Source organism: Natator depressus, chromosome 7, assembly GCF_965152275.1.
Source record: "Natator depressus isolate rNatDep1 chromosome 7, rNatDep2.hap1, whole genome shotgun sequence".
NCBI lineage: Eukaryota > Metazoa > Chordata > Testudines > Cheloniidae > Natator > Natator depressus.
This window is the reverse complement of record NC_134240.1, coordinates 44,219,201-44,245,088: the sequence shown is the minus strand read 5'-3', so window position 1 is coordinate 44,245,088 and position 25,888 is coordinate 44,219,201. Positions and strand designations below refer to the sequence as shown.

Below are 25,888 nucleotides of genomic sequence, written 5' to 3'. Positions count from 1 at the left end.
AGGTGATTACTGGCTGCATTTAAGCCATTCTGGCCTGTCCAGGCTATCCAAAAATTCTTCTGCAAGGGGGGCTACTGACTAACAGCAGGTTTTTGTGGGGGTGAGTTGGGGAGGGAAAGTCTAGTAAAGCAGTCTTATGTGGGATGGACAGAAGCAATCAAGAAGTTGGTTTCGATGGTGTGTGGGCGCATGGGGAGAAAGGCAATTTGCTTCTGGCTCTAGGTGGAAGACCAGAGGCAACCAAAATAGCCAGGAGAAATTATTCTCTGGAGTTAGACTTGGTAAAATTAGAAACCATGAGCTTCAATTAAAGCCACAGCTTTCTCCTGCTGCTTTAAAGTGGAATTTTAAACAGTGAGATCAATCAAATAAAGGATCCAGTTTAGAGAGGGACTGAAATCCAAACTGCAAGCTGCAATTTTGGAGCAAGTATTAGAAATGGCCTGTGTTTAGAGATTAGCCCTTTAAAGGTAGGGGAAATGCTTGTATGGCTTGTCATGCCAGTAACGTTACTGAATTGGGTTGACTAGAATCTCGATGACATCTTGTGGGTCTCAGCTGTCATTACTAATTCAATAGCTGTGTGAAAATGAAACTGATAGGACAGTCTGAATATATCTTAGGACAGTGAATGTGACTGCATCACCAGGATGGTGCAGTTAATGACAAATAGGGGTGGATTCCTGTTAATGAGCGGAGTTCTGTCTTCTCCGATGCCTTGTAGTATCTCCAACAGTAGAAGTCTAGCACTCCAGCAGCTGCAGAACTGATGCCCTTGAATTAGCAGAGAGCAGGAGCCCAGACTCGGTCCTGTTAAACTTTCTACCTCACTGAATAGATCTTGCTCACTCTCTACTTGTCCAGGTTAGGCTGAAGATGCTGTATGCAGCGACCCGAGCAACAGTGAAAAAAGAATTTGGAGGAGGACACATAAAGGATGAGCTGTTTGGAACAGTTAAGGTATGGACACCTGCTCATGGCATGGACTGCAAGCCCACAGCACATTCTGGTTAACATTTGAGGGTCTGGCCACAGCGCTGGAGCACTGTGGGGCGGACCTTTGCTGCAGCAATAGGGAGCGGTTTTGTCAATCCGCTCCCTTGAGGGGTGGTAGCTAGGTTGATGGCCTAGCTGGATCTATACCTGGGACTTAGGTTGGTTTAACTGTGTCTCTTGGGAGTGAATTTTTCACACCTCTTAGCAACTGTAGCTAGGTTGACCTTAGTTTTAGGTGTAGATCAGGCTTGATGCAATAACCAGTGCCAAAACTGCTTGGGATACCACACCTGGGGGTTAAAATATTCCTGGATCACTACTAGGTTTTTCCCACCTTTGTTACTGCTCTCTCTTTGTTTCTTTAGAGTCTGTCTTCGTTCTTTTAAGGTTAAAGAGAGTGCCTGCAGGCGCTCTGTTCTTGAAGTGCCTGTGCACAAATGAGATTGACTGAGATCTTTGACCTTGACTGTTCAGCTCAGCAGCAGGTGCTGAGATTTGTGTGGGTCACTACCTTGGCAGCTGGGGAACAGGCTGCTTTCAGTCTGCTCAGCCCGGGAGAGCTGGTTCCTTTAACCCCTTCACTGCCTACAGGCTGCATCTTCATCCGTTTAGGGTTATTCTGGCAATGTCCTTAGCCCTTGTTCTTTTTGAATGAAGAAATCATTTGTTAAATGATTAATCATATTGCCCCTTGGCACTACGCAGAAGATAAGGTTTCTTTTCTGCTAATCTAGTGAAACACCAAAGAAAACCTATTGTTACATTTATAGAAGAGATTGCGGGGTGGGGGGAGGAATGCACATGGTATTTTATAAAGTTGCTGTTTTAAATAAAAACTGCCACAAGGTGGCAGCTTGTCTCAATAAATGAAACCAGGTTGCTATACACTAAAACTTGTTCGCTAACTGCAACCACCTGCGCTAATAGCTGCCACCCATCTTGGTGCAACACAGCCCACATTTTTCTGACTTTCAGAGCATGCTCCAATGTAGGCTTTTTTCCCAAAGGGACATGATGGGGGATGGGGCTCACTTTTTTGTGAGCTGGGAGTTTCTGAAATTGCTGGCATCAGCCAGCCTGAATTCTGTGGGTCAGCTGTTTATGTGCCTAGAGCTTGGGATAAGTACCTGTTACAGATGGAAATAAACTAATATCTCCAGCTGCCACAGATTTGCTCAGGTCATAAAATGTGTTGCAATCGGGCAACTGGAAGGAGAAACCACGTCCAGATGGGGGATTATTTGAAATGTGGAGAAAGTTAGTTAAGATTTTGTTTAACTTCTAAAAGAAGACTTAGGGCTTGTCTGTGCTTGTAAACTTCAGTGAAGTAGCTATTCAGGAATAATTATTAATTATCATATTATTAATTATTCCAGAATAACTGTTTTGGTAAGATTTCCTAGTGTAGACAAACCCTGACAATTGGTGTAGACTGTAAGTTCTCCTGAGTTGGGATCAAATCTACATCTTCATATAGGTCATAGTGCCACAATGGATGTGCTACCTACTCTACACGGTGTGTTACCTGCTATATAGAGCTAATCGTAATCTGTGATTTTTGGTTACTGTATCAAGTAGCCCCCTGTTATAGTGGCCAAAAATGTGGAGCCCCTATATTGCCTGTTTACAGGCTGTGCTGTGCTTCCTTGAGAAACCTTGGGAACGATGTGAGATCACACTGTACTGGATTGTGTGGTCAGAGTCTAAAGCAGCGGCAGTGTAGAACTTCCAGGAGAGCGTTCTCTTCCATCTCTCATGCATTGGTGGGCATTGTGGTCCAGGGAGGGAGCGATCTTCATTCTGTATGCTAATGACATTTTACTCTCTCTACTGTCTGGTGGCTGCAGGAAGACCTCTCACTAAGTGGCTACCAGAAGCATGTGTCGTCTTGCTCTGCCCCAGCCCCGCTGACTGCAGCTGAACAGGAGCTCCAGCAAATCCGCATTAATGAGGTGAGAGGCTGGGCTTAAGAGACTGGGAAAGGATTTGTATCGGCAATGGGTGCAAAACAGTTAATGCTGGGAGCTGTTGCTTCCAGACAGCGAGATGCATTAAGCTGTGAAATAGCCTCTCCAGGGAAAGGCTGGCTGACTCCTTACTTGGAATGTACACAACTAGACTCTACAAAATGCTAGCAAACGTACTGTGGGAATTAGAGCTGTGTTGGCAGAGAGATGGACTGGGTGTGACACTCTCTGATTCTGTGTGGGCCTTGGAGTGGGAGCCACCCCTGCCAGTGCAGGGAGACAGAGATGCGAAAGACTCAAATGAAAAATACCAGAAGCCAAAGCAAAAGGGTCCAATCAAAACATGACAAAGCTGCCTTGTAATTGAGCCAGTTTCACTTTAAATGATTTTGTCTTTATTTTTAAAGCTACAACTGCCATTTTATGTTTGGCTAAATCTCTGAAAGCAACATTTGTCATCAGTGTTCTTTAAAACTAACTCCCGAAATAAACTCACTAAAGGCTTTTATCTGCTAAGACGTTTGCTCACAGCTCTGTTTAATTTCCCCTGCTGTAGTTGGTGGGCAAATGATGGTTTAACATCCAAAGCAGAGCAGGGAGCTGCATTCTGAACACTGCTATAGGCATTAGCAGTATTATCAGAGCAGAACCCAGAACATGTACTTCAGGAGGAGGGCAGGAAGAAATGATTTTTAGCCATGTTTTTTCTGAAATGTGCTTAACACCATTCTCTTTTAGCGCCCATAAATGTACTAGGTACTCCCTGAAAAGACAGTCCTGTCACAAAGGGCTTGGATTCAAAACTTTTAGGTGTGACGCGATGGGCAGGGATGTGAAACACAGGGAGGGACTGGGCGGAGGAAGGATGGGGTGATAGCAGTATGATCAAGTGGATACTTTCCTGGCCTCTGTACTTTGTGGTGGTTCTGTGTGTGGGCACATGCATGCAGATAATGTAGGGAGGAGACAGTGAATGTTGTTTCACTTACAGAGGACATCCTGGGAAGAGTGAGATTTCAGGAGGAATTTCATTCAGTGGATAGAGGCTTGCAAAGTGAGGGGAGCATTCCATGTATGGAGGCAGCATAAAAATGGCACTGAGACTTAACAGAGAGAGACAAGCAGGCTATCAGCGATGGCATTATTGAAGGGGTGATCTGAGAGGCTCGGCTGGATAAGTAGGGAGCATAAGAACTACTTGTCTGTATTTCTGAAGCCTACCCTATATAAGAGGTGCAGAATACAACCTGATCCGATTCCAGTATTTATCTGATTGACGCAAGGCTGGAGATTTCTCCTGCCAGTGATGTCTCAGCCTGTCTTGTCTTATACTCCGATATTTACCTCTTCAGTCTGTACCAATGCACTGTGGGGAGAAGCCGCCTGACTTTTCTGCTTTTCATTTCACCTGTCTCTTTCCTTCAAATTTTTATTTCAAACCAGTCTCTGTTAGAGCGTTGACATCAGTGTTACAGATTTGCAGTCACTAATCGGCTTCTGGCCCCATTGTTCCCTTCCCTGTTGCTTCCCGCAGCCCATGAACTAATCTCTCCAGACCGGTCTGGATTTGTTCGCTGTGTTCCTCCACATTTGCTGCTGCTTTAAATTTGTGTCCTCTGCAAACTCAGATGTTAGATTGTGCCTCTTCCCTCAAGGTCATTAGTGGACCAGGCAGGGTCCGAATTCAGCTGCTTGAGCTTTGCAGGGCATGTTGAAGGGATCTTGAGGTTCTGGGGTGCTGCTGAGACTGGGGAGCTCAACCCAGGTAAAATTCCAACAGTTCTACAAATCCTGATGACCTCCCCAATTTCTACTCCCTTCCCCAGATACACACACTTGTCACCTCTTCCCCTGGAGTAGTTTTCTCCTTTCCCCTCTAGCACTCCAATAGGATTGGAGCCAGAACTATAGTTATGTTTCAGCACCACACACACACACATTTTGTATTATAATCCTTATTTTGAGAGGGTGTCTGACCTCTTGTCCCCCGGCATCATGCTCTTTCGCTCAGCACATCAGTCTGTGCAGTGCTGTCTCCAGAAGAGACCTTGCTTTACCCTCACCAAGCTGTTCAGCTGAAGCACTTGAGATTCTAGCCCATCTGTCAAATAGGATCTATTACAGTAGTATGCTTGGTGCTAAAATGTACCTGTCAGTGTTTCTGATCTCTTCCCCTACACCTGACATCAGGCGCCCAGCTCTGCTACAGCCTTCCTTTGCCCTTTCGATGATGCTGACATGCTCCAAAGAGAATCCCGTCTCCTGAGCCAGGCCACTGCTCCCTGTAACCTGGTGCTGAAATGTGGAGGGATTGAACAGGGTGTTGGTTCTGGATGCAGTTCAGAATGTTGATTTCCATCTATAAAACCCTAAATAGTCTCTGACATGCCCTTTTCACAGTAGCTTTTGATCCGCAACCTGGAATTTACCAGGAGACAGTGGTGTGGCGTTCTCTGGGGGGTCGTGACACTTGTAATCCTTCCCACTGGGAGTTCAGCATAGCCCAGGTTTTGTAGCTCTTAGAGCATGGTGCTTGCTTGCCGTTTTCCTGGTCTGAGGATGCTGGGAGCCCCTTAATGATTAATTATTGGTCTCTCTCTAGGTCTGGTTTCTGTTCTTGGGGGTTAGGTAACCGTTGTATTGGATGGTGTGGGCTGATGCAAAATGTGTCCCAAACATGTTACTTTATGTACAATAAATAGCATCAAGACACCCTGCAGATGATGTGTAATAGACAAACAGAGGCAGGGACAAGGGGCTCCATCAGGAAGCAGAAATCCTCTCACTTAAATACATAGAAGAGAAGCTGATTAAAGGCAAATATAGTTTAGTGAGGGAATTTGATCAGCGTTAGCTTTGTAGCTAAATGCGGCGGTAAACGAGAGCCGTTGCTAGTATGTTCCGGCAGACCGTCAAGCTAGGAGTGACTCTGCAGCTTTGCATGTAGTGCCCTCTCCTTCTGGCCTCTGTTGTCGTCATGCTCGTCTGACTGGCTTGCTCAGTGTTGTTGGATTAAGTGCTTTTTGGCTGTGTCTTGCAGGATAAAGTTGCCCAGGTAAGTGCCTCCTTTTGATGCTCATCTTCTGATTGCTGTCTTTGGTGTTTGCTTTCCCCCATTGAATTAGGGGGCATGTTCTCAATAAGTGTCCTGCTAGGTGCATGGTGTGTCGCGTACTAAGGATACAATGTCCCTTGTGTAGAATTCTGAAGTCGAATCACTGAAATATTAGAACAACAACAACAACGAAAAAAAGCTGTCTGCATGAATGCAGATAGTCACTGAGTGTTTTGGTGGGGGTTTTTAAAGACACAAACCCCAGGAAATTAAATGATGGCTCCCAAAGCACCTGTATCTTGGCTCATTGATCTAGATACCGTTCTCTTATTAGAGAGGAAGGGTAGTCTAGTGGTTAGCACAGGAGCTACCTCCTGGTTTCCAGCTCTGTCACTCACTTCTCTGTGAGCTTGAACACTTGACTTGACTTCTGAGTCTGTTTTCCCATTACTAAAAAGGGCATAATACTCTGTCCCACATGGGGGACTGTCTGAATTATGTAATATTTGTAAAGCATTTTGAGATGCTAGGGGGAAAGGTGTGTGCATGTGTATCCTCATACAAGGTGACTTAGTTACATTTGCTTTGGGAACCAGAACTTCTTCAATTTCCTGACTTTTTTTTTTTTTCCCTATACAAATTTAAAAAACAATGCCCTTTGAGGGAACTCTGATCATAGAGCCAGGTAACTGCGCACTTATTGACATGTATCTGGTTTTTACTCATTCTGTAGTAACTTGCAAGCCTGACGGTGAATCATTCCCTTCATTTGTCTTTCCCAATCACATATGCCACTACATTGTCAGGTTGTTCATGAGCACTAGCTAGGCTGGACTTAAGCATGGAGAATTTCTTGATCCTGGAACACACAGAAAACATGTAGATTAAAGATCAAGGCTGGCAGAGGCCTAGAAATGTGCCCTTTAAATTGCTTCTAACAAGCAGCTATAAGTAGTAGCTGGGACTTGATTGTACAGTCCACTAGGAAAAAGTTGACTACAAATTCCATAAAGCTTAATTATTAATCTCTCTAGAATTCTGTGGGTGACAAGGGGCACTGTTACCATAAAAAAAAAAAGGGGGGGGGGCAGGTGGAGGATTTGTGATGTGTTGTGACCCGCACTATTTTCCATGCGTGTCTTTTCCTTCTTCCTGTAGATACAATTTCAAATGCATCTCTGTTCTGTTCACTTCCTATGTTTCAGTGCATGTGTGGCTGAATAATATCTGGTCCAAATCTGTTGTGTGGTGTTGCTGTTGCCTCCACCCCAGAGGTGGATGTATTTCTGGGGGGGTTGAAGTGATGCTTACATTAATCTGTTTGGGGGGGAAAAACTCATATTTTTGGGGGTCCTTCAAAATTAGATGAACTGCAATAAATAGAAGGGTGGTGTTGGTGCCAGAGGGAGTGGGGTTTGGCTTTCAGCTTCATAGAATCAGAAATGTCGGGCTGGAATTGACCTCTCGTCCAGCCCCTTTACTGAGGAAGGGCCAAGAAAACCTAGTCCATCCCTGACAGGTGTTTTTCCAAGCTGTTCTTAAACACCTCCAAAGATGGGGATTCCACAACCTTCCTTTGAAGCTTTTTCCTGTGCTTAACAATCCTTTATTGTTGAAAAGCTTTCCTAATAATTAACCTGAATCTCCTTTGCTACAGATTAAGCCATAGAATCCTAGAATATCAGGGTTGGAAGGGACCTCAGGAGGTCATCTAGTCCACCCCCTGCTCAAAGCAGGACCAATCCCCAACTAAATCATCCCAGCCAGGGCTTTGTCAAGCCTGACCTTAAAAACTTCTAAGGAAGGAGATTCCACCACCTCCCTAAGTAACGCATTCCAGTGTTTCACCACCCTCCTAGTGAAAAAGCTTTTCCTAATATCCAACCTAAACCTCCCCCACTGCAACTTGAGACCATTACTCCTTGTTCTGTCATCTTCTACCACTGAGAACAGTCTAGATTATCCTCTTTGGAATCCCCATTCAGGTAGTTGAAAGCAGCTATCAAATCCCCCCCTCATTCTTCTCTTCTGCAGACTAAACAATCCCAGTTCCCTCATCCTCTCCTCATAAGTCATGTGTTCCAGTCCCCTAATCATTTTTGTTGTCCTCCGCTGGACTCTTTCCAATTTTTCTACATCCTTCTTGTAGTGTGGGGCCCAAAACTGGACACAGTACTCCAGATGAGGCCTCACCAATGTCGAATAGAGGGGAACGATCACGTCCCTCTATCTGCTGGCAATGCCCCTACATATACATCCCAAAATGCCATTGGCCTTCTTGGCAACAAGGGCACACTGACTCATATCCAGCTTCTCGTCCACTGTAACCTCTAGGTCCTTTTCCGCAGAACTGCTACCTAGCCATTCGGTCCCTAGTCTGTAGCGGTGCATGGGATTCTTCCATCCTAAGTGCAGGACTCTGCACTTGTCCTTGTTGAACCTCATCAGATTTCTTTTGGCCCAATCCTCTAATTTGTCTAGGTCCCTCAGTATCCTGTCCCTACCCTCCAGCGTACACCTCTCCTCCCAGTTTAGTGTCATCTGCAAACTTGCTGAGGGTGCAATCCACACCATCCTCCAGATCATTTATGAAGATATTGAACAAAACCGGCCCCAGGACCGACCCTTGGGGCACTCCACTTCATACCGGCTGCCAACTAGACATGGAGCCATTGATCACTACCCGTTGAGCCCGACAATCTAGCCAACTTTCTATCCACCTTATAGTCCATTCATCCAGCCCATACTTCTTTAATTTGCTGGCAAGAATACTGTGGGAGACCGTGTCAAAAGCTTTGCTAAAGTCAAGGAACAACACGTCCACTGCTTTCCTCTCATCCACAGAGCCAGTTATCTCGTCATAGAAGGCAATTAGATTAGTCAGGCATGACTTGCCCTTGGTGAATCCATGCTGTCTGTTCCTGATCACTTTCCTCTCGTGTAAGTGCTTCAGAATTGATTCCTTGAGGACCTGCTCCATGATTTTTCCAGGGACTGAGGTGAGGCTGACCGGCCTGTAGTTCCCAGGATCCTCCTCCTTCCCTTTTTTAAAGATGGGCACTACATTAGCCTTTTTCCAGTTGTTCGGGACTTCCCCCGATCGCCATGAGTTTTCAAAGATAATGGCCAATGGCTCTGCAATCACATCTGCCAATTCCTTTAGCACTCTCGGATGCAGCGCATCTGGCCCCATGGACTTGTGCTCATCCAGCTTTTCTAAATAGTCCCTAACCACTTCTTTCTCCACAGAGGGCTGGTCACCACCTCCCCGTGCTGTGCTGCCCAGTGCAGTAGTCTGAGAGCTGACCTTGTTCGTGAAGACAGAGGTGAAAAAAGCATTGAGTACATTAGCTTTTTCCACATCCCCTGTCACGAGGTTGCCTCCCTCATTCAGTAAGGGGCCCACACTTTCCTTGACTTTCTTCTTGTTGCTAACATACCTGAAGAAACCCTTCTAGTTACTCTTAACATCTCTTGCTAGCTGCAACTCCAGGTTTGATTTGGCCTTCCTGATTTCACTCCTGCATGCCCGAGCAATATTTTTATACTCTTCCCTGGTCATTTGTCCAATCTGCCACTTTTTGTAAGCTTCTTTTTTGTGTTCAAGATCAGCAAGGATTTCACTGTTAAGGCAAGCTGGTCGCCTGCCATATTTACTATTCTTTCTACACATCGGGATGGTTTGTCCCTGTAACCTCAATAAGGATTCTTTAAAATACAGCCAGCTTTCCCCCTCATGCTATTCTCCCAAGGAATCTTGCCCATCAGTTCCCTGAGGGAGTCAAAGTCTGCTTTTCTGAAGTCCAGGGTCAGCATTGTGCTGCTCTCCTTTCTTCCCTGTGTCAGGATCCTGAACTCGACCATCTCATGGTCACTGCCTCCCAGGTTCCCATCCACTTTTGCTTCCCCAGAAGCAAAGAAGTAAGCCAGTTACTTCTTGTCCTACCATCACTAGATACCGAGAATAATTGTTCACCATCCTCTTTATAAGAGGATATTTAAACCATATTTGAAGACTGTTATCAAGTCCCCTCAAGTCTTGTTTTCTCATGACTAAACATGCCCATTTCCTCCCCCTCCCCCCACCCCCATCTTTCCTCATAGGCAAGTTTTCTCAACCTTTAATCATTTTTGTTGCTGCTTTCTGAACTCTCTCCAAGTTGTCTGCTTCTTTCTTAAAGCGTGGCACCCAGAACTGGACACAGTACTGTAGCTGACGCCTCACCAGTGCTGAGTAGAGCAGGATAATTACCTCCCATGTCTTACATACAATACTCCTGTTAATACACCCCAGAATATTAGCCTTTTCACAACTACATCACATTGCTGATTCATATTCAATTTATGTTCCTCTCGGACCCCCCAGATCCTTTGCAGCAGTACTACTGCCTAGCCAGTTATTCCCTTTTTGTAGTTGTGAGTTTGATTTTTTCCTTCCTAGGGGAAGTGCTTTGCACTTGTCTTTAATGAATTACAACTTGTTGATTTCAGACCAATTTTGAATTCTAGTCCTGTCTTCCAAGGTGCTAGCAACCCCTCCCAGCTTGGTCTGCAAATGTTCTGAGCATATGCTCCACTCCATTATCCAAGTCATTAATGAAATATCAAATAGTTCTGAACTCAAGACTGAACCCTGTCTCACCCCACTAGATATGTCCTCCCAGTTTGACAGTGAACTGTTGATAACTACTCTGAGTTTGGTCTTTCAATTAGTTGTGCACCCACCTAATAATAATTTCATCTAGCCTGCATTTCTCTAATTTGCTTGTGAGAATGTCATGTGGGATTATGTCAGAGGCCTTACTAAAAGCATGATACATCATGTGTACTGCTTTGCCTCCCACCCACAAGCTCCCTGTCAAAGAAGTAAACTAGGTTGGTTTGGCATGATTTGTTCTTAACAAATCCATGCTGGCTATTCCTTATCACCCTGTTATCCTGTTGCAAATGGATTAATAACTTGTTCCAGTATCTTTCCAGGTACCAAAGTTAAGCCTATGGTCTATAATTCCCCAAGTCCTCTTTGTTCCCATTTTTAAAGATAGGTATGTTTGTTTGCCCTTCTCCAGTCCTCTGGGACCTAACCTGTTCATAAATCCTCCTATGTCACTGAAATAATTTCAAACCAGCATCAGCAGTGTCATGCATTGCTCTGGTTCATTGGTTCAGGCTGGGAAAGTCCTGGGCCCAAGCTGCTGAGCGAAGAGAACAGAATCTCTTCAAAGGCAGTGGCAGGTAAAGGGAGTGAGCAAAGCAACCCGGCTGCTGGTCAAAGGGGAGGGGGAGGGGTCTAGCTGATGTCAGCCACAGAAATGCCCTGGGACATGGAACAGATGAACAAGCCAGAGGCTGAGCCTCAGTTGAATGTGTTAGTGCTTTGATAGAGGTCTGTGGTGACAGCAGAGGGGAGAGATGAAGGCTTCTCAGGTAGTTCAATGACCGTTCTCTCATCAGAAAGGCAAGCGATAGTATAGTTTGCTGCCCAAGCCAGAGTAGGCTTTCCAGTTGGATAAACTACAGTTTGATTCTCTTGCTGCTAGGGCCAGCTGTGTTAACTTTCAAATCAGCACTCAATTTACATGCTATTTTAAAACACATTTCTGCAAAACTTGTCTGTACAAGACTATCCATGTAAAAAATGTCTGAAATGCATCAAACCACTCTGCAGGGTGCAGGGATAAAAAAAACCCATCCGGCTGAATCAGCAGAAGGTAGGCTGAGAAAGCGTAAAGCACACAACCCAGAAGAAGATGTAGGCAAAAAGATATGAGAAACGTAGATATTATTGTGCTTTCTAGAATTCATGGGAAGCGAAATATCCATGGGTTTCATGTTGACAGGATGAGTTCTGTGCATGTTTGGCTTGCAGAAAGCATGGGTAACTTCTTATGGTGTAAGACCTCGAGAATGTTTCCATGCATCTTACATGACTGCTGCTGCTCATGTGAAATACATGGAAACAGCGAATTTCCTTTTGTCCATAAGAAGCTGCTATTGGGTTGCTCTTTAAATGCAATGGGGAGACTTAAAAAAAGTGAAAACATTTGGGGATTTGAACACCGCTTACACAGTCAGAAAATACGATTTCAGTTTTAGAGAGTTTGAACTACCATGCAATGGCCTTCAGCTTGGGTCAAACTATATCTCGGACATGCAGGAAGCAAAGATTATAGCCGTTTGCTAATGGATCTGCTGATAGGTCTGTGGCCAGAGTCGGCATACGTCCCATCTGTTCAGGATGGAAATCCTGCACTCTGCTGTTATAATAGACCTGGAATCTGAGGCATCTGTGGTATCCCATAAGCAATAAAAATAGCTTAAGAGCGGTGGGAACAAGGCAAACCAGTTGGGGTCTGAATGTAGAAGGTAAAGCAGTGAGGATGGGCTGTTTGATTTATTAGAGCACAACCGTCCGTTACTTTGCATTGCGGTAGAGAATAGGTACATGGAGGTCAGGTTTTCACTGCCAGAAAAAGGTGTGTTGTAGTTTTTACAGTGAGGTAGCTAGGTTAGATGAACCACAGGTCAGCGGTGTAGGGTTAGTCCCATCTGGCTTCCTCATGGTAAAAACTACAGGTGCCTTGTGTTTCCACTACAGTTTTACAGTGCAATAGCTAACACATTTGTTATCCTGTGGTTTAAAACCCCACATCTCTGTTTTTGTTTTTTTTTTTTAAATGAAGCCACAGCCAGAGTCTCTCTGGAATACCAGTTTTGTGTATGGGTTCAGAACCAGCCAGGGCTGCCTTAGTTGGGAATGGATCTAATCAACTGATAATTAAATGCAAAAACCATTGATCTTGCAAACTTTGTGGCATTGATGCAAAGACTCCAAGTCGTCAGGAATTCCAAAATATAAAGTTAACTCTGCCCTACTGCACATCCTGTCTGTTTAATGGTGTCTATAGATGTTAAATGTAAGCCTTAATCTATTAAGAGAAAGGAGGAGAGAATACTGCGATTATGGTATGTGACATATTTAATGTTGCCAGAGCAACCTTAAACCTTTTGGGATTTGCTGACGTTTGAGCACTCAATCTTTCAGCCTTACTGTTGCATTAACGTTGATCCCCTTCACCTTCATTTAATTTCCTAGGCATTTTAAGGGAAAATTAGAATCTGGAGGTATTGTGCTAGTGAATTCCTTTTTCCACTCCAATTTGCTTTCTGCAGCTTACAGCTCCTCTAGTTTTGCCAGACAAGCATGTATGCTCTTTGAATCAACGTGCCCACTTCACTGCATCTGTTCGAAGTGCGCCCATCTAGAATTAAGCACCTTACCTAACATGCTGTTAATTTTCAAATACTAATATAGTGGTTAAATTCAAACCATTTTTAACTAAGCTAAGGACTAGCTCCATGAAATGTGGCATGGTCATAGAACTCAAACTTCAGACATTTGTCCTGTAGCCCTGTCTAAAAGTGTGGGGTTTTTTAATTTAATTTAATTTATTTATTTTTTATTTTGGAATATTTTTAAATGGAGAAGTGTATTTCTTTTCCCGCCACTCAAAATCTCTTGATAAAATTTTGTTGCAACTCTCTCACCTTCAGGCAGAGACCAGCGATGGAAAATTTCAGCTCAACACTTTTGAGTTAATGTCTGGAACCTGAAAGTTTCTTAGGTTCTGTAATATTGTAACATCCATGGCCACTGAAGCTGCCAATTTGCCGTACGCAATGGCCACTTGAAATGTCACAGGAACAGCGCATCTCTTTTAGCATGGTAGAGCCTATGAAACACAATCAGTCAGTGCCCATGCCGTTCAGTAGGGGGCAGTGATATGCACACACTAGACAGTTTGTTACAACACATTGCATATACCTCAAGCCTTTGTTTGAAGTTAGTAGCGAAAGAGCTAGCTGGTGGCAACGTTTGTGGGGTGTTGATGTCCTGGATTAAGATATTCATCCCATTCTAATGTAGCTAGATCTAGGTCTCAGATGGTGATACTCTGGGTAGCTTTTGAGAGAGCGCTGGGCCAATTAATTGAAGGGCATTACAATTTTAATACTGATTTCTACAGCTTTTGCTGAAGCCTTTGCTCTCTATTCATGCCAGTCCTGCCTGTGGAGATGGTACTCAGATGCCCTTTTGTGTGAGCGTCGATCTGGGCAGGAGATGGTACTCAGACCCCCAACAATATTTATTTATGGAGCACCTAACATTGCTCCACTAAACAAATCTCAGCCCTGGCCTAAAGGCCATCTGCCCTCTGTGGTGCTGAGGTATATTTGGTCTTTGATTCTTCAAGGCCTCTAGATCACTGCTTCTGGAACATTATTTTTTCAGAAGAGAGATCCTTGTATGGATCCACCTCCCCTTCTGACTCCCCAGTCTCCTACTTCTTGGCTTTCATTAATTCCTCCGAGCACTGTGAGGTGCTCTGGACCACAGCTGGGCCATGGTCTGCAATTTGGGATCCACTGCTCTAGAGAGAATCATCCAAAATGTGTGAGGGGTCAGTGGTGACTGAAGAGCTGAGCAGGCCACAACAAAGAGTTGCTGAAGGTGTCCAGAGTCCTCTTCTAGTCTTCATCCTCCACCTCCCTCTGCGTTAGCTCTGTCAGCCCCCACCCCACCCATGCAGAATCCCATTAGCAGGTGTGAATGGATTCTCCCTTCTGGAGGTGGGTTGCTTGGCACTGATGTTTTCCTTGTGCTTTTTTTTGTTGTTGTGCTCCCAGGATCTGCGCTCCCTGGCCTCCAGCAGTGAGATGGTAGGCCTCTCTCCTCTGGTGTGTCCATTCCCCTCCTCTCCTTTAAAACACTCTCCTCTGTGTGCCATACTTTGTCTAGACACTCCCCTTCCTTAGTCAGTGTTCTCCACCTTCTTCGTTTGTTTGAGAAATGTATGGGGAGCTACCCCTCTGTTTTGCTCTGAGTTGCTGAACTGATTTCTCCTCTCCCCATGCTCCCAGGACTCCTGCTTGCAGGACTCTAGCACTGAGATGGTAGGCTGGCCTCTGGATATTTTGCACATTCTCCCCACGCCTCTGTCTTGCTCTGGAATCTCCTCTTGTACCTGCTTTACTCAGTCCCATGCTCCCAATTCCTTTAGGATTATTTTCTGTAGGGAATGAGCTGCTAAGCCACCCCTGGGCAAGTCACTTCATGGTCATATTTGCTACCTCCTACCCTTGGGGTGTCAGAGTTTAAGCCCAAAAGGATCACCAAAGCATCTAGTCTGACCACCTGCATCTCACAGGCCATTAAACACCACCCAGCCACCTGCATACTAAACCCGGCAACCCAAACTAGACAAAAATATTGCAGCCCGCAGGAGACTAGATGGTTGTATTCCACAGGCAGAGAATAGGAGGGACCAAGGTCCACCTGTGCCCAAGGCCCCTGCTGCGGCAGGGAGACAATGAAATGAGTTATACTCCGATAATTCTGGCAACTGACCTGCAAAGGGGAAAGACGCCCAAGGTCACTGCCAATCTGACGTGGGGGGAAATTCCTTCCCAACCCCACATGTAGCCATCAGTTAGCAGTTAGACACTGAGCATGTGGGCAAGAACCAGCCAGTCCAGCACCTGAGACACAGAATCCTTTTGTTCACCTCAGAGCCCTGGCCCCCCGGCCTTCCTCTCCAGCCATGGCCATCCCTGATGCTTCAGAGGAAGGAGATATAAAAAACAAACCGAATATACTGGGTGGAGTGGGTTAGTCTGATCCCTCCTGCTGAAGTTCTGAAGCATGAGCTTTTAGGACCATAAGACATAAACCAGAAGTGAGCTGCAGGGCTGTTGAACCTCACCCCCCTCATGGTTATAAATGTTCTAACTTCCAGCCTGAGTTTGCTGATGGCCAGTTAATATCCATTTGTTCTTGTGCCAACTTTGTCCTTTAGTTTAAATAGCTCTTCACCCTCCCTGATATTTACCCCGATGTATTTATAGAGAGCAGCAATATTGCCTCAGTCATCTTTTTGCTAGCCTGAAGGAGCCAAGCTCTCCTCTCGTAGGATAGGCCCACCATTCCCCTGATCATCCTGGTAGCTCTTCTTTGCACCTGTTCCTCTTTCTCTGAGGTGTCACTAAATAAGGGTTGTGAAGGCCAGAAAATCATTTTAGGGCAGGAAGAAGTGGGATCTCCATGCTTCCAGCCCTGCTGTACACATTTTCCCAAGGGGGCCATGTTTGGGGTGGAAAGCAAGGGGAGGGGGTATCATTTACCAGATACTCCCATTTGTGAAGGGTTCCTGGTCACTTCTGAGTGATTCAGGGCAGTACATTCAGTGTGTGGTTGACAGACCTGAGTTCTAGTTCCTGCTCTGTCCCTAACCTTGTGTGACCATGGGCAAGTCACTTAATCTCTCGAATGCCTTAGTTTCCCCATCTGTATAAAAAGGATAATGCTACTTGCCTCCCTTGTATAAAGCACTATGGCTGAAAAGTGCTTAACAGTGTTATCAGTAATAGATTGCGGCGCACACACAATCTCGCTGGTTTGCAGCGCTGTAAGGATTAGCACACACAAGTCACTCTGACTGCTCAGTATGCAATTTGCAAATGTGGATAACTCCACCAAATCAAACCCATGTCCCTGTGAGGTCTGGCTGTGCGCTGCTACGCATAGGTGACTATTTCCTTGGTGCTTTTCATCCGTCGGCTCGAAGCCATTTTGGCTGTACTGTCACTTATTTTAAAAAGTCATTGTTTTTTAAGGGAAAGTGAGGAGTGATTTTTCCTCACTCAAAAATGGCTGAACCATCTTTGCTCAAGTAAAATACCTTCCCCTGGAAGCAGAGCCTGAGCCTGAAAGATGGGTGTTTTCAGAAAGCTGCTAGCAGCTGAATCTGGGAGTCACAATGGAAACCACGGTACAAGCAAGGCCCGCTAGAGTGGAACAGCCCTTGCGCCCCAATGGGAGGCAGCCTTTCCAACATGGCTTTCAGAGCACATTCAGTACTCTCGGTGCTTAGCAGCCTCTAGTCACTGAGCTGAAGCGCGTGAGGCTTTTCAGAGAGCCATTCTCTCCTCTGCCTTCTCTGTCACTGACGTGGCTCCCTCTCCCTGTATTCCATGTGACAGATAGTAGTGGGCTGTTGGTGCTGCCCCGCGCTGGTAGAATTCCCCAACCCTGAGGAGGTACGCTGTGTTGCCTGCCTGTGTTGTGCTTTGAGCTGTGTCTGAGGGATTCTTTCTTCTCTCATTCTTCACCTCCTCTCCTGAGTGGGATTTTTGTCTCTTCTTTTTAAACACTTGCACACGGAAGCTGTACTCTGAGCAGCGCCTCTCACATTGCTGAGAGAGATGTGAAGAGTAAGCTACCTGGTGGGGGGGGGGGGGAGTTGAGTTTCCAATGGAAAAAAATCTGTGGTTCCTTTGCTTCCTCCCCCTCCCCCCTTTGAAGTGGATTTGGGTGCACTGGAGAGTGGATTTGTTGATGCAGAGTATTCCTTCTTAGGGTGGTCCGCTGTAAGCCTTTAACATAAGGGGTCATGTGCCTGCTGCTTACCTCCACTTTCCAGGGCTTGCTCTGAGAGATTTTCCCTATCACCTGTGGCATTCTCAGTGGGAATCTGGGGGATGGGGGATCCACTTACTTTATCCAGAACTAATGCTGCACAGATGTTACAGTCGATTGTTCATTGGAAGCCTGTATTGAGAATGAAAAATCGCAAGCAAAATCTTGCTATGTCATAAAACACCAAAATTTGGAGGAGGGATTATTTATTGCAGTAGCGCCTGGGAACCCCAGTCAAGGACCAGGATCACGTTGTGCTAGGCGCTGTACAAGCACAGAACAAAGGTGGAGAGTTGCAGAGCAAGTCCTGGGATGGCAGTAGAGGACCCAGCAACCGAGGATGTTGCCGTCTCATGAGACCCTAAGCAGATTCTCCTCAGAGCTCTGTTGAAGATGTCCTCGCATGTCAAAACTGGCTAAAGCCATTGTGCAATAAGGGGTTTTTGTGGCTGAGAAATATGGACCATAACCCCTCAAATGCTAGAGAATGGAAATACAGTTTGAGCAAGAAAATACCACAGTCACTTCCCATTCCTGTTTCATTTGAAGTTTCCCCAATGACAGCTGCAGAATCCCGTGTGCTTGATTGTCTCTCTCATGCACCCAGTTATTTATAACCAGCCATGAGCAATGATGAGCTGAGGGCATCTCCCCCAGTGAAAACTTTCCTCACCACTCATCCACTTAGGCAGGGATTAGCTGTGGGGAAAACTCATCATTGAGATCTTTCTCTGAACACAGAGCAGCCCACGTGAATAAGCTGCCCTGCAAAGTCTGTGGGAAGATGGTTCTCCCCGAGTGGAATTCAGAGTAGATTCTCTGTGGTCCTTGCCTCTCACTTCACATGGCCATGTAAATCTGTGAATCAGCCCTCCAGAATGAACAGCAGGGCTGCTTGAGACCAAAGAATCCCCCTGCCTTGGGAAGTCTTAAATTTCCATTGTGATAAGCAGCCCAGTGCCTGGTGTTTTGATTTAGTGTTGGCTGTCTGACAGCTGTATTTTTATTAGAAAACAGAGAATTTTAGTGAAGTTAGACAACTATTAAATTTTGTTGGCATTGTGGCATCTGTGACTTTTCACTAGTACTCTCCCCTGTATGTCCATGTAAATGTATTGGTTTGAAGGGTGCAGCAGGCTTGGAATCTCTCCTGCCTCTCTCGAGATCCTGGGCAACAGGCTGGTGTTACTGAATTCTGAAGAAGTTCAAATGAGAATGAGGGACATGAGGGGTTTCTAGGTCAATAACCCACCTACTTTATTACATGGTTTGTCTTAAGGTGCTTGTGATGGTGGTGTCTGAGTTGCTTGCTTAGCTTTAACATTCTTGTGAATCCTAAGGTTGGGGAAGAGGAAATCTTCTGTCCCTTCTCCCTTTGCTTCTCAGCAGCTTCCTTACTGGTGCAGTCTCTGAGATTAGTTCCTCAAGCCCTTAGCGGGGTCATCCCCTTAACCTTAAGAAGAGAGGTGTTGAAAAGTGGCCCGATTTGCTTCTTGTTAATGGTGGCAAGCCCCAGGCTCAACGTGATCTCCATCAGTGGTGAATCCCATAGCGGAGGGCCCTCTTCGGAGAGTGCCCTGTCCCAGGCACCAGTGGGAAGGCGTTTCCTTGTCCCCGTTGAATATAGTTGCCACAGGGGGTGAGTGCCTCGTGTCCGTTTAGGACCTGAGAGATAAGCAGCAAGACACTGACTTGTACCTGGTCCGGCAGAGTTAGTGCGATGTCTGGATGGTTTGCTGCACTAAGCAGGTGGGACTCTCCATGTTGCACCAGCTGTTGTTTCCAGGTGGCCTTCAGGGCCCTCCCCAGGGGCAGCATATTGCAATAGTGCAGCCTCGAGGGGCCACAGCAGGGGGATGCCCGTGTGTCCGGGATGGGAGTGTACAATCTCTTGGTCAGTCGCAAGGATTCTGGAGTGCTTCTGCTGACTGGGTGTCCGTGTGCTGCTCAGGATCACTCCTCACTGCAGCCCTGGCCCCCTATGTTCTCTGGGGCTGGTTTCTCACACAACATGCACTGGCCAGCTAGGCCATGACCCTTCTTCCTGGGGTTAATGTTCTCAATGAGGCGAGGCAAAGCAAAGGGTGTTCCCCCTGCTTGAATCCATCAGCTTTGATCAGCCTGGAAAGCACTGCAGCTGGCTTTGCATGCGCTGGTGCTCAGTGGGCATGCCATCCTGGCAGGCACTGCTCTCCTGGCGAGGGCTCCCCGGGAGATCCTATTGCTCAGTGAGCTGTGAGTGACCCATCCTGGCTGGGTTAGAGTAGCAGTTTGTGTTTGGTTTTTTTGTTCCCTTTATCCAACCCCTCTCCTCCTCCTCGCTGGCTTCGTCTCGGTCCAGTCTGACCTTGGGGTCTCTGTTCCCAGGTGAAGACCGAGATCAGTGTGGAGAGTAAACACCAGACTCTGCAGGGCCTGGCTTTCCCGCTGCAGGCTGATGCGCAGCAGGCCATCCAGTTGTTAAAGCAGAAGAAAATCAATTACATCCAGCTGGTAAGGAGGCAGTGGCCGTCTCCCTTGCACTTTTCAGTTCCCCCAACTCCTGCCCCGGCCCCCAGGCTCTCCTTGAGTCTGCTGAGCCTCTGAGTGTTGATTTCAGTGTTTTACGCTGAACTCTTTCTCCCTTCCCCTTCTCGCCTTTAACCAGAAACTGGATCTTGAGCGGGAGACTATTGACCTGGTCCATACCAATGCCACGGAGCTAGCAGACCTCCCCAGAAGGATCCCCCAGGACTCCGCTCGCTATCATTTCTTCCTGTATAAGCACTCTCATGAGGGAGACTACCTGGAGTCTGTGGGTAAGCTCTGCACGGTGCTCAGCCCTCTCGACCAGTACCCCCTAGGAGAGACAACGCCTGGGTCGGACCCCGGTCCCCCCCTGCCCTGGGCAGATGTGGCACTACTCTATGTTCTGCCCACATGTGCAGTACAGTTTTCCTGTGTAATCTCTGGCTGGAGCCAAGCCTCTCTTCCCCTCCGCACGGGCCACTGCTATTCCAGTGAATGAGTCAGTAGGCGGATGCCTTTGCTGGCCTGCTGTCATCCTGGCAGGCAGATGGCTATACGTTTTGTTCTCGCCGTGCCGTTCTTTACCCTCAGCTGTTTGGGGATCTTGAACCAGTTCCCATTCATGCCCTTCCGCTGAAGGGCGTTTGCCCACTCACCTGCCACCAGCGCCTCGCATGCCAGCAGAGGCCCCCTTTAAACCAGGACCCCGACCCACACTGCTGCTGAAGAAGTGCTATGGAAGCCAATGCCAAGGATGTATCTGGGGCAGTCTGGTTGCAGGCACCAGAATGTTTAGTCCTAGGAGGAGGAAGCTGTATGGCTACAGGAGTCTTTCTCTTGGCATTTTGTGTGTTCTCCCCCCTCCCCCCCCACTTTTCCTCTCCATGGTAGTTTTGCTGTCTCAGTCCTGTCTATGGTAGCGAGCTTGGCATGGGACTACATGTGTGGCGCTCTTGTGGGTATGCAGGGCCGAGCTGGGCGGGATCTAGGGCTGGATTCTCACTGCTGGATCTTCGTTTGCAGATGTTCCTCAACATCTGAGGCTGGGGTTATGTTGACCATCTCGCTCTCTTGCAGTGTTCATCTATTCCATGCCCGGGTACAGGTGCGGCATTAAGGAGCGTATGCTGTACTCCAGCTGCAAGAGCCGGCTGCTCGACACTGTGGAGCAGGAGTTCTCCCTGGAGATTACAAAGAAGGTAAATCTGTGTTTCCTGCCTTGTCCCTTAACACTAGGCCAGCAGGTCATGCCCCCCAGCTGGACAACAGAGAGAGCAGATACACACCTTTCTGCCATTCTCTGGAGGACAGTGAAATTGTTGGGTGTTCCAAAGGGAACCCACCTGAGAGTTGAGCAAGGGAACATTTAAGGTGAACATCCAAGGGCACTGTCCTACCGACGTCTAAGAGAAGTAGCGAAAGCCCCATCCCTTGAGTCCTTTCAGGGTGGCCTGGGGAGTGTAGAGGAGAATGTACTGAAGGGGCCAATGCAGGACTGTTTCCTCAGGGATAGACTAGAGCAGTGTTTCTCAGCCTTTTGGATCCCAGAGACTGGCTTGCTGCCTCGGGGAGGTGTCAGGGACAGAGAGAAACACTGGACTAGAGGACCTCATAAGTCTCTTCCCATCTCAAATGTCTGACTTAAAAACCAGCATCAAATCAATGGAGGTTGGGCTTATTTTGGGGTCTGAGATGGGTTTTCTGTCTGGCCTGAAATCTTGCCTCTTGGGTGTCAGGCACCAGCTCAGCTATGTGAGGCTGTTGGCTGCCCCTGTCCTTCCTCCTTCTGCTTTTCATGGCCTTTCACTGCAAGGCTCTGGTGCCCTTTGATCCATCCCTTCACAGCGGGTGCAAATCTGAACTAGCGTTCACCTGCACTGATGTGTAGGTGTTAGGGGTGTTGTCTGTCATATCCGTTGCCACGGTCCCGCGGGCAGCCACAGAGCAAGCATTTTGAATGTATGGTGGAGAGGCTGGCTGATGGCATGGTGCCAAGGTAACTGCTTCCCGCCAAGGGCTGCCTGGAGCATGGCGATTGTGCCAGTGATGCCCCAGGAAGCCATATGGCTCTGAAGAACGAGAAGTCTCAGCTCCCTGAGCCCAGCCAGATGATGGGAGTGGAGAGGACACTGTGAGTGGAAAGGAGGGAGTTGGTTTTCCTCTGTGGGTCATCAAGGTGCAGAGGTGAGGGGCTCTTGTCTCAGAGCTGAGGGGGGAGAAGGCCCCCGTTCTCTCCTCACAATGGCTCGAGGGCATCAGAAACCAGTGTTGTGGAGTTAATCCCCCCCTCCTGTGCCATTTGTGTGCCAGATCGAGATTGACGACGGAGCCGAGCTGACTGCGGAGTTCCTGTACGACGAGGTCCACCCCAAGCAGCATGCCTTCAAGCAGGCATTCGCCAAGCCCAGGGGCCCCGTGGGGAAACGGGGACAGAAGCGACTGATCAAAGGGCCAGGGGAGAACGGCGAGGACAGTTAGATCCCAAAGGGCAGGAAGCTGGGTCAGGAACAGGCCTGTGAACTTCCGATGGAACCCAGAAGGGTCGTTTCCACGGGATCCACATCTCTACTTCTGAGCCTGCCCACTGAACCCAGAGAGGCTTTCCCGCCCCCTCTTCTTTAGTAAAATCATGAACACCTGGCTTCATTTGGGGGGTGGGAGGGGGCAAAGAATCTGGGGGCAGGGGTCTGTGGGTGTTTTTATTTTCTTTCCCCCTCGCTCTTTTGTTGTGTAATTCCTGAGCAGAATGGTTGTTCTAGTCTGAAATGAGGTTTAAACTGATGCTCTTGCGTCTTCACCTGCCTTGTGACCTGGTTTACCTGGTGCCTGCACTGTTTGAAGGGCTCACTTACCGATAAGCCATGTTATGCAGCGGCCTTGGAATTAAATCCTGGTTGGGATTGATCTGATGGTGAAAGCCAAAGGCTTTCCCCCTCGCCTTGAATGTGTTGCTACAGACCTCTGCTTTCTGTGTCCAAGTCCCTAAATCTTGACAACTCCCCTCTGTGGAACAGTCTCCTCAGCTAGCCTGTGCCCTGGTACATATGTGCCAGACGGCTGCTTCCCTGAGGAAGGGGCCCAGCAGCTCTACTGGTGTGTGGGATCTGGGGAACATGGGGCAGGAACGCTGCCCTGTCATTCCCAACAACAGTAGGGCAACTTCACCCTGAGGCTGGCAGGCTTGGCGTGAATGCACTCAAGGGGCAGGTGGTCTGTGATCAGTGACCCCCCAAGAGCAATGGCATGCTGCCTAGGTGAGTGAAAGCCAGGCAGTTCCTCACCTGTGGGCGGAAAGGCTGTGGCTTGCGGAGAGCTGTTCTGTGTGTTTCAGTCCATGATTTGCCTTGGATTTGTGTATCCAGGTATGAAGGCTCCTCTTGTCACCTCCATTTCCATCCATTGGCTTTTCTGACAGAGCAGCCCAGAAGAAGCAATCCTCTGCCCTAGGTCTGTGGCACTGGATTCTGCTCTACTAAAGACATTTCAAGCTGTATCCTACCTGTGATGTGTGAAATTCTCTGGCAGGCAGTTAAACCAAGTGCTGTTTTCCCTTTGTCTCAGGTTTGCTTCATGACAGCTGAGTTGAGAGGACAAGGGAGGCTAGCCCTGAGCCATCAACCCCTGCTGGCAGCTCTTCTTGCCTGGGCTTTGATCCTCTCGCAGCTCCAGCCACCTCACTAGATCATGGGTCCAGTGGAGCTGAACCCAGGCAGATCCACGGGACCCATGGTCTCCAGTACCTGGCTCTGGGCTGCCTCACCGTACCACACTGGTGCAGGAACGTATCTCGTGACACTCCCAGCCCACGGCTGCATTACCATCCTGCCACCAAGATCCACTCCTGAACCTCTGACACTCATTCAGTCCTGAATTCACTGTCCAAAGCCACAGGGACTTCTGAACACAGGGTAGCAACCCACAGCCAACCAGGTGTGCATTGTGCATCCCAGTCCACCCATAACCTCATTCATCCTCATGCGATGGTTTAACCTTTCGATATGCCCAGCAGTTGCATCCCCATCCTTCATTCCAGCACTGCACTCATCCACCAGGGTAGAGGGGGTAGCCACTTATAGCTGTGGGCTACAGTACGCGGTCACACTGATCATTAACGGTGCGGCTTTGCTGGGCTGTGGGAACATTAACAGCAGCAGGTTTATCTGTTGCATTCTGACTCTGGTTAGCAGGGCTGTCCGTTCACCCTGACCGGGAGCGCTTGGTGCCTGAAAAAGACTGTTGTAGATCCATGTAAACCAGGTTGGGCGAAGAGGTGTCTAGGAAGAGGGTTTCCCAGGGACAGAGGTGAGAGCAGTGGCCCATGAGGAAAGGTGGGGTGAGCTGTGGTGGTGATGAGGAAGGAGCATGTGCTGTGCTGTCCAGGCCAACGTATATTAGAGCGTCAGGACAGTTGCTGGGAAAGGGGGAGAGTTGCAGTTTTTGAAAATCCACCTAGTAGATGTTTGTTCCTGTGGGTCACAATATTTAATGCACACGTCATTCCAGCCCCTAGGCAGCCTCTGATTCGTCTGTTTGTATCACATCTGAGGGGACTCGGCCTTTTCTACACGATCTGTTCCATTAGACTTGAAGCCATTGTTTATTTTTGTTCTCTTGGCTGCCATGGAAACTTTTGAAGGAGCTGTCAGCCAGGTTGATTTTTCTGCAGCAGGGATCGTCCCAGTCCCTGAGGAGGAAGAGTCTGGATTGAGGTCAGCTCGTCCCTTCCGGGCAGGAAATGGTGGTGGCTTGGTGTACAGCGCAAGACAGGGGGGTGGTGAGGAAGGGATTTTACCAGCCCCCTGGCTCAGCCCATCTGTCTCCTTGTTGCTAGGTTTTCAGCAGTCCTTTAGCCCCCAAGAGTGTGGCTGCTGGCCTTACTGCCTGGAGCGGATCATGGCAGCGTTGGGGCAGCCGACTTCCTGATGCCCGTCAGTGGGTTAGGGGTAAGTCTTGACCTGGCAGGAGACATAGGCAGTCATTGCCAGGGATTTTAGCTTAGGGGCCTCACTCACCTTCCCAAGCACAGACTATCCAACAGGTCCCAGTCTGAGCTGGGTTTTCACCTCCCTGGCTTTTCAGTAGAACTCTTGCGTTTCCTGCCAAGAGTGATGGGAACTAGTCAGCGGGATTCTCTTGTGACCAAACCATGAAATATCCAGCCATGTGGGAGGGAGGGGAGTATCCCTTCCTCCCTCTCTCTAGAGGTCAATGGCTTTACAGACCTGGACTCCTGCTTTCCTCGTGAAGTGATGTAGTTGCAGCTTCTGTGGCTCCTGTTCTAATTGCACAGCCATTGCTGACATTTCTGGATGTTGCTGAACTGTCCGCCTATCTGTACCATAGCTCTGTACCTTTGGGAAAGTTATGTGAAAGGGTCCATATATAGGGTGCGTATCCTATGCATGCAAGGACCTATTCCACCCATGTTTTATATTGTGCTGTGGAACACTAACAGCTGCTAGGGCATCCCTCTGCCACGGTGAGATCCAGTGAATACGTGATCTGTGTTAGTTCTGTCAAGGCAGGGGGTTAATTTGTCATGTTGGTGCCTCATATTATCCCATTCCATCAGGAATGTGCGCACAATCCACTTTTCAGGAGCTTATAGTAGGCCAGGGCAGCAAGTGCTGGAACAGCTGTGTTAGGAGAGTACTAATCTCTTTCACTGAGCGAGGAATTGATGTCCACATCCTCATATGGGCATGGAGGGTTCATGGGAAGTGTTTAGAAAGTGTTGGATTACATGCTTCTGGCCACCCTTGATCCCAGGAAAAGACATGGAGACCTGGTCATCTTGTAGGCGCTAAGTATATCTGGGGTGACGGTAGCTGTTGACCTATTCACTGACTTCCGTCTCCTAAGTCTCTCCCCCGTTTTAGAAAAAAG

At 47.7% G+C, this 25,888-nt stretch overlaps 1 protein-coding gene across 1 annotated transcript in view; it reads left to right on the top strand.

Annotated features, from left to right (window-relative positions):
• Positions 1-24,414, top strand: part of TWF2 (twinfilin actin binding protein 2) — a 70,626-nt gene extending 46,212 nt beyond the window's left edge. The window contains exons 4-9 of the mRNA XM_074958278.1: positions 865-960; positions 2,844-2,948; positions 19,862-19,987; positions 20,142-20,292; positions 21,080-21,201; positions 22,313-24,414. Of these exons, the coding sequence (XP_074814379.1) occupies positions 865-960; positions 2,844-2,948; positions 19,862-19,987; positions 20,142-20,292; positions 21,080-21,201; positions 22,313-22,480 (768 nt within the window). The 3' untranslated portion in view covers positions 22,481-24,414. The remainder of the gene's footprint in view (positions 1-864; positions 961-2,843; positions 2,949-19,861; positions 19,988-20,141; positions 20,293-21,079; positions 21,202-22,312) is intronic.
• The last annotated feature ends 1,474 nt before the right edge of the window (positions 24,415-25,888 follow it).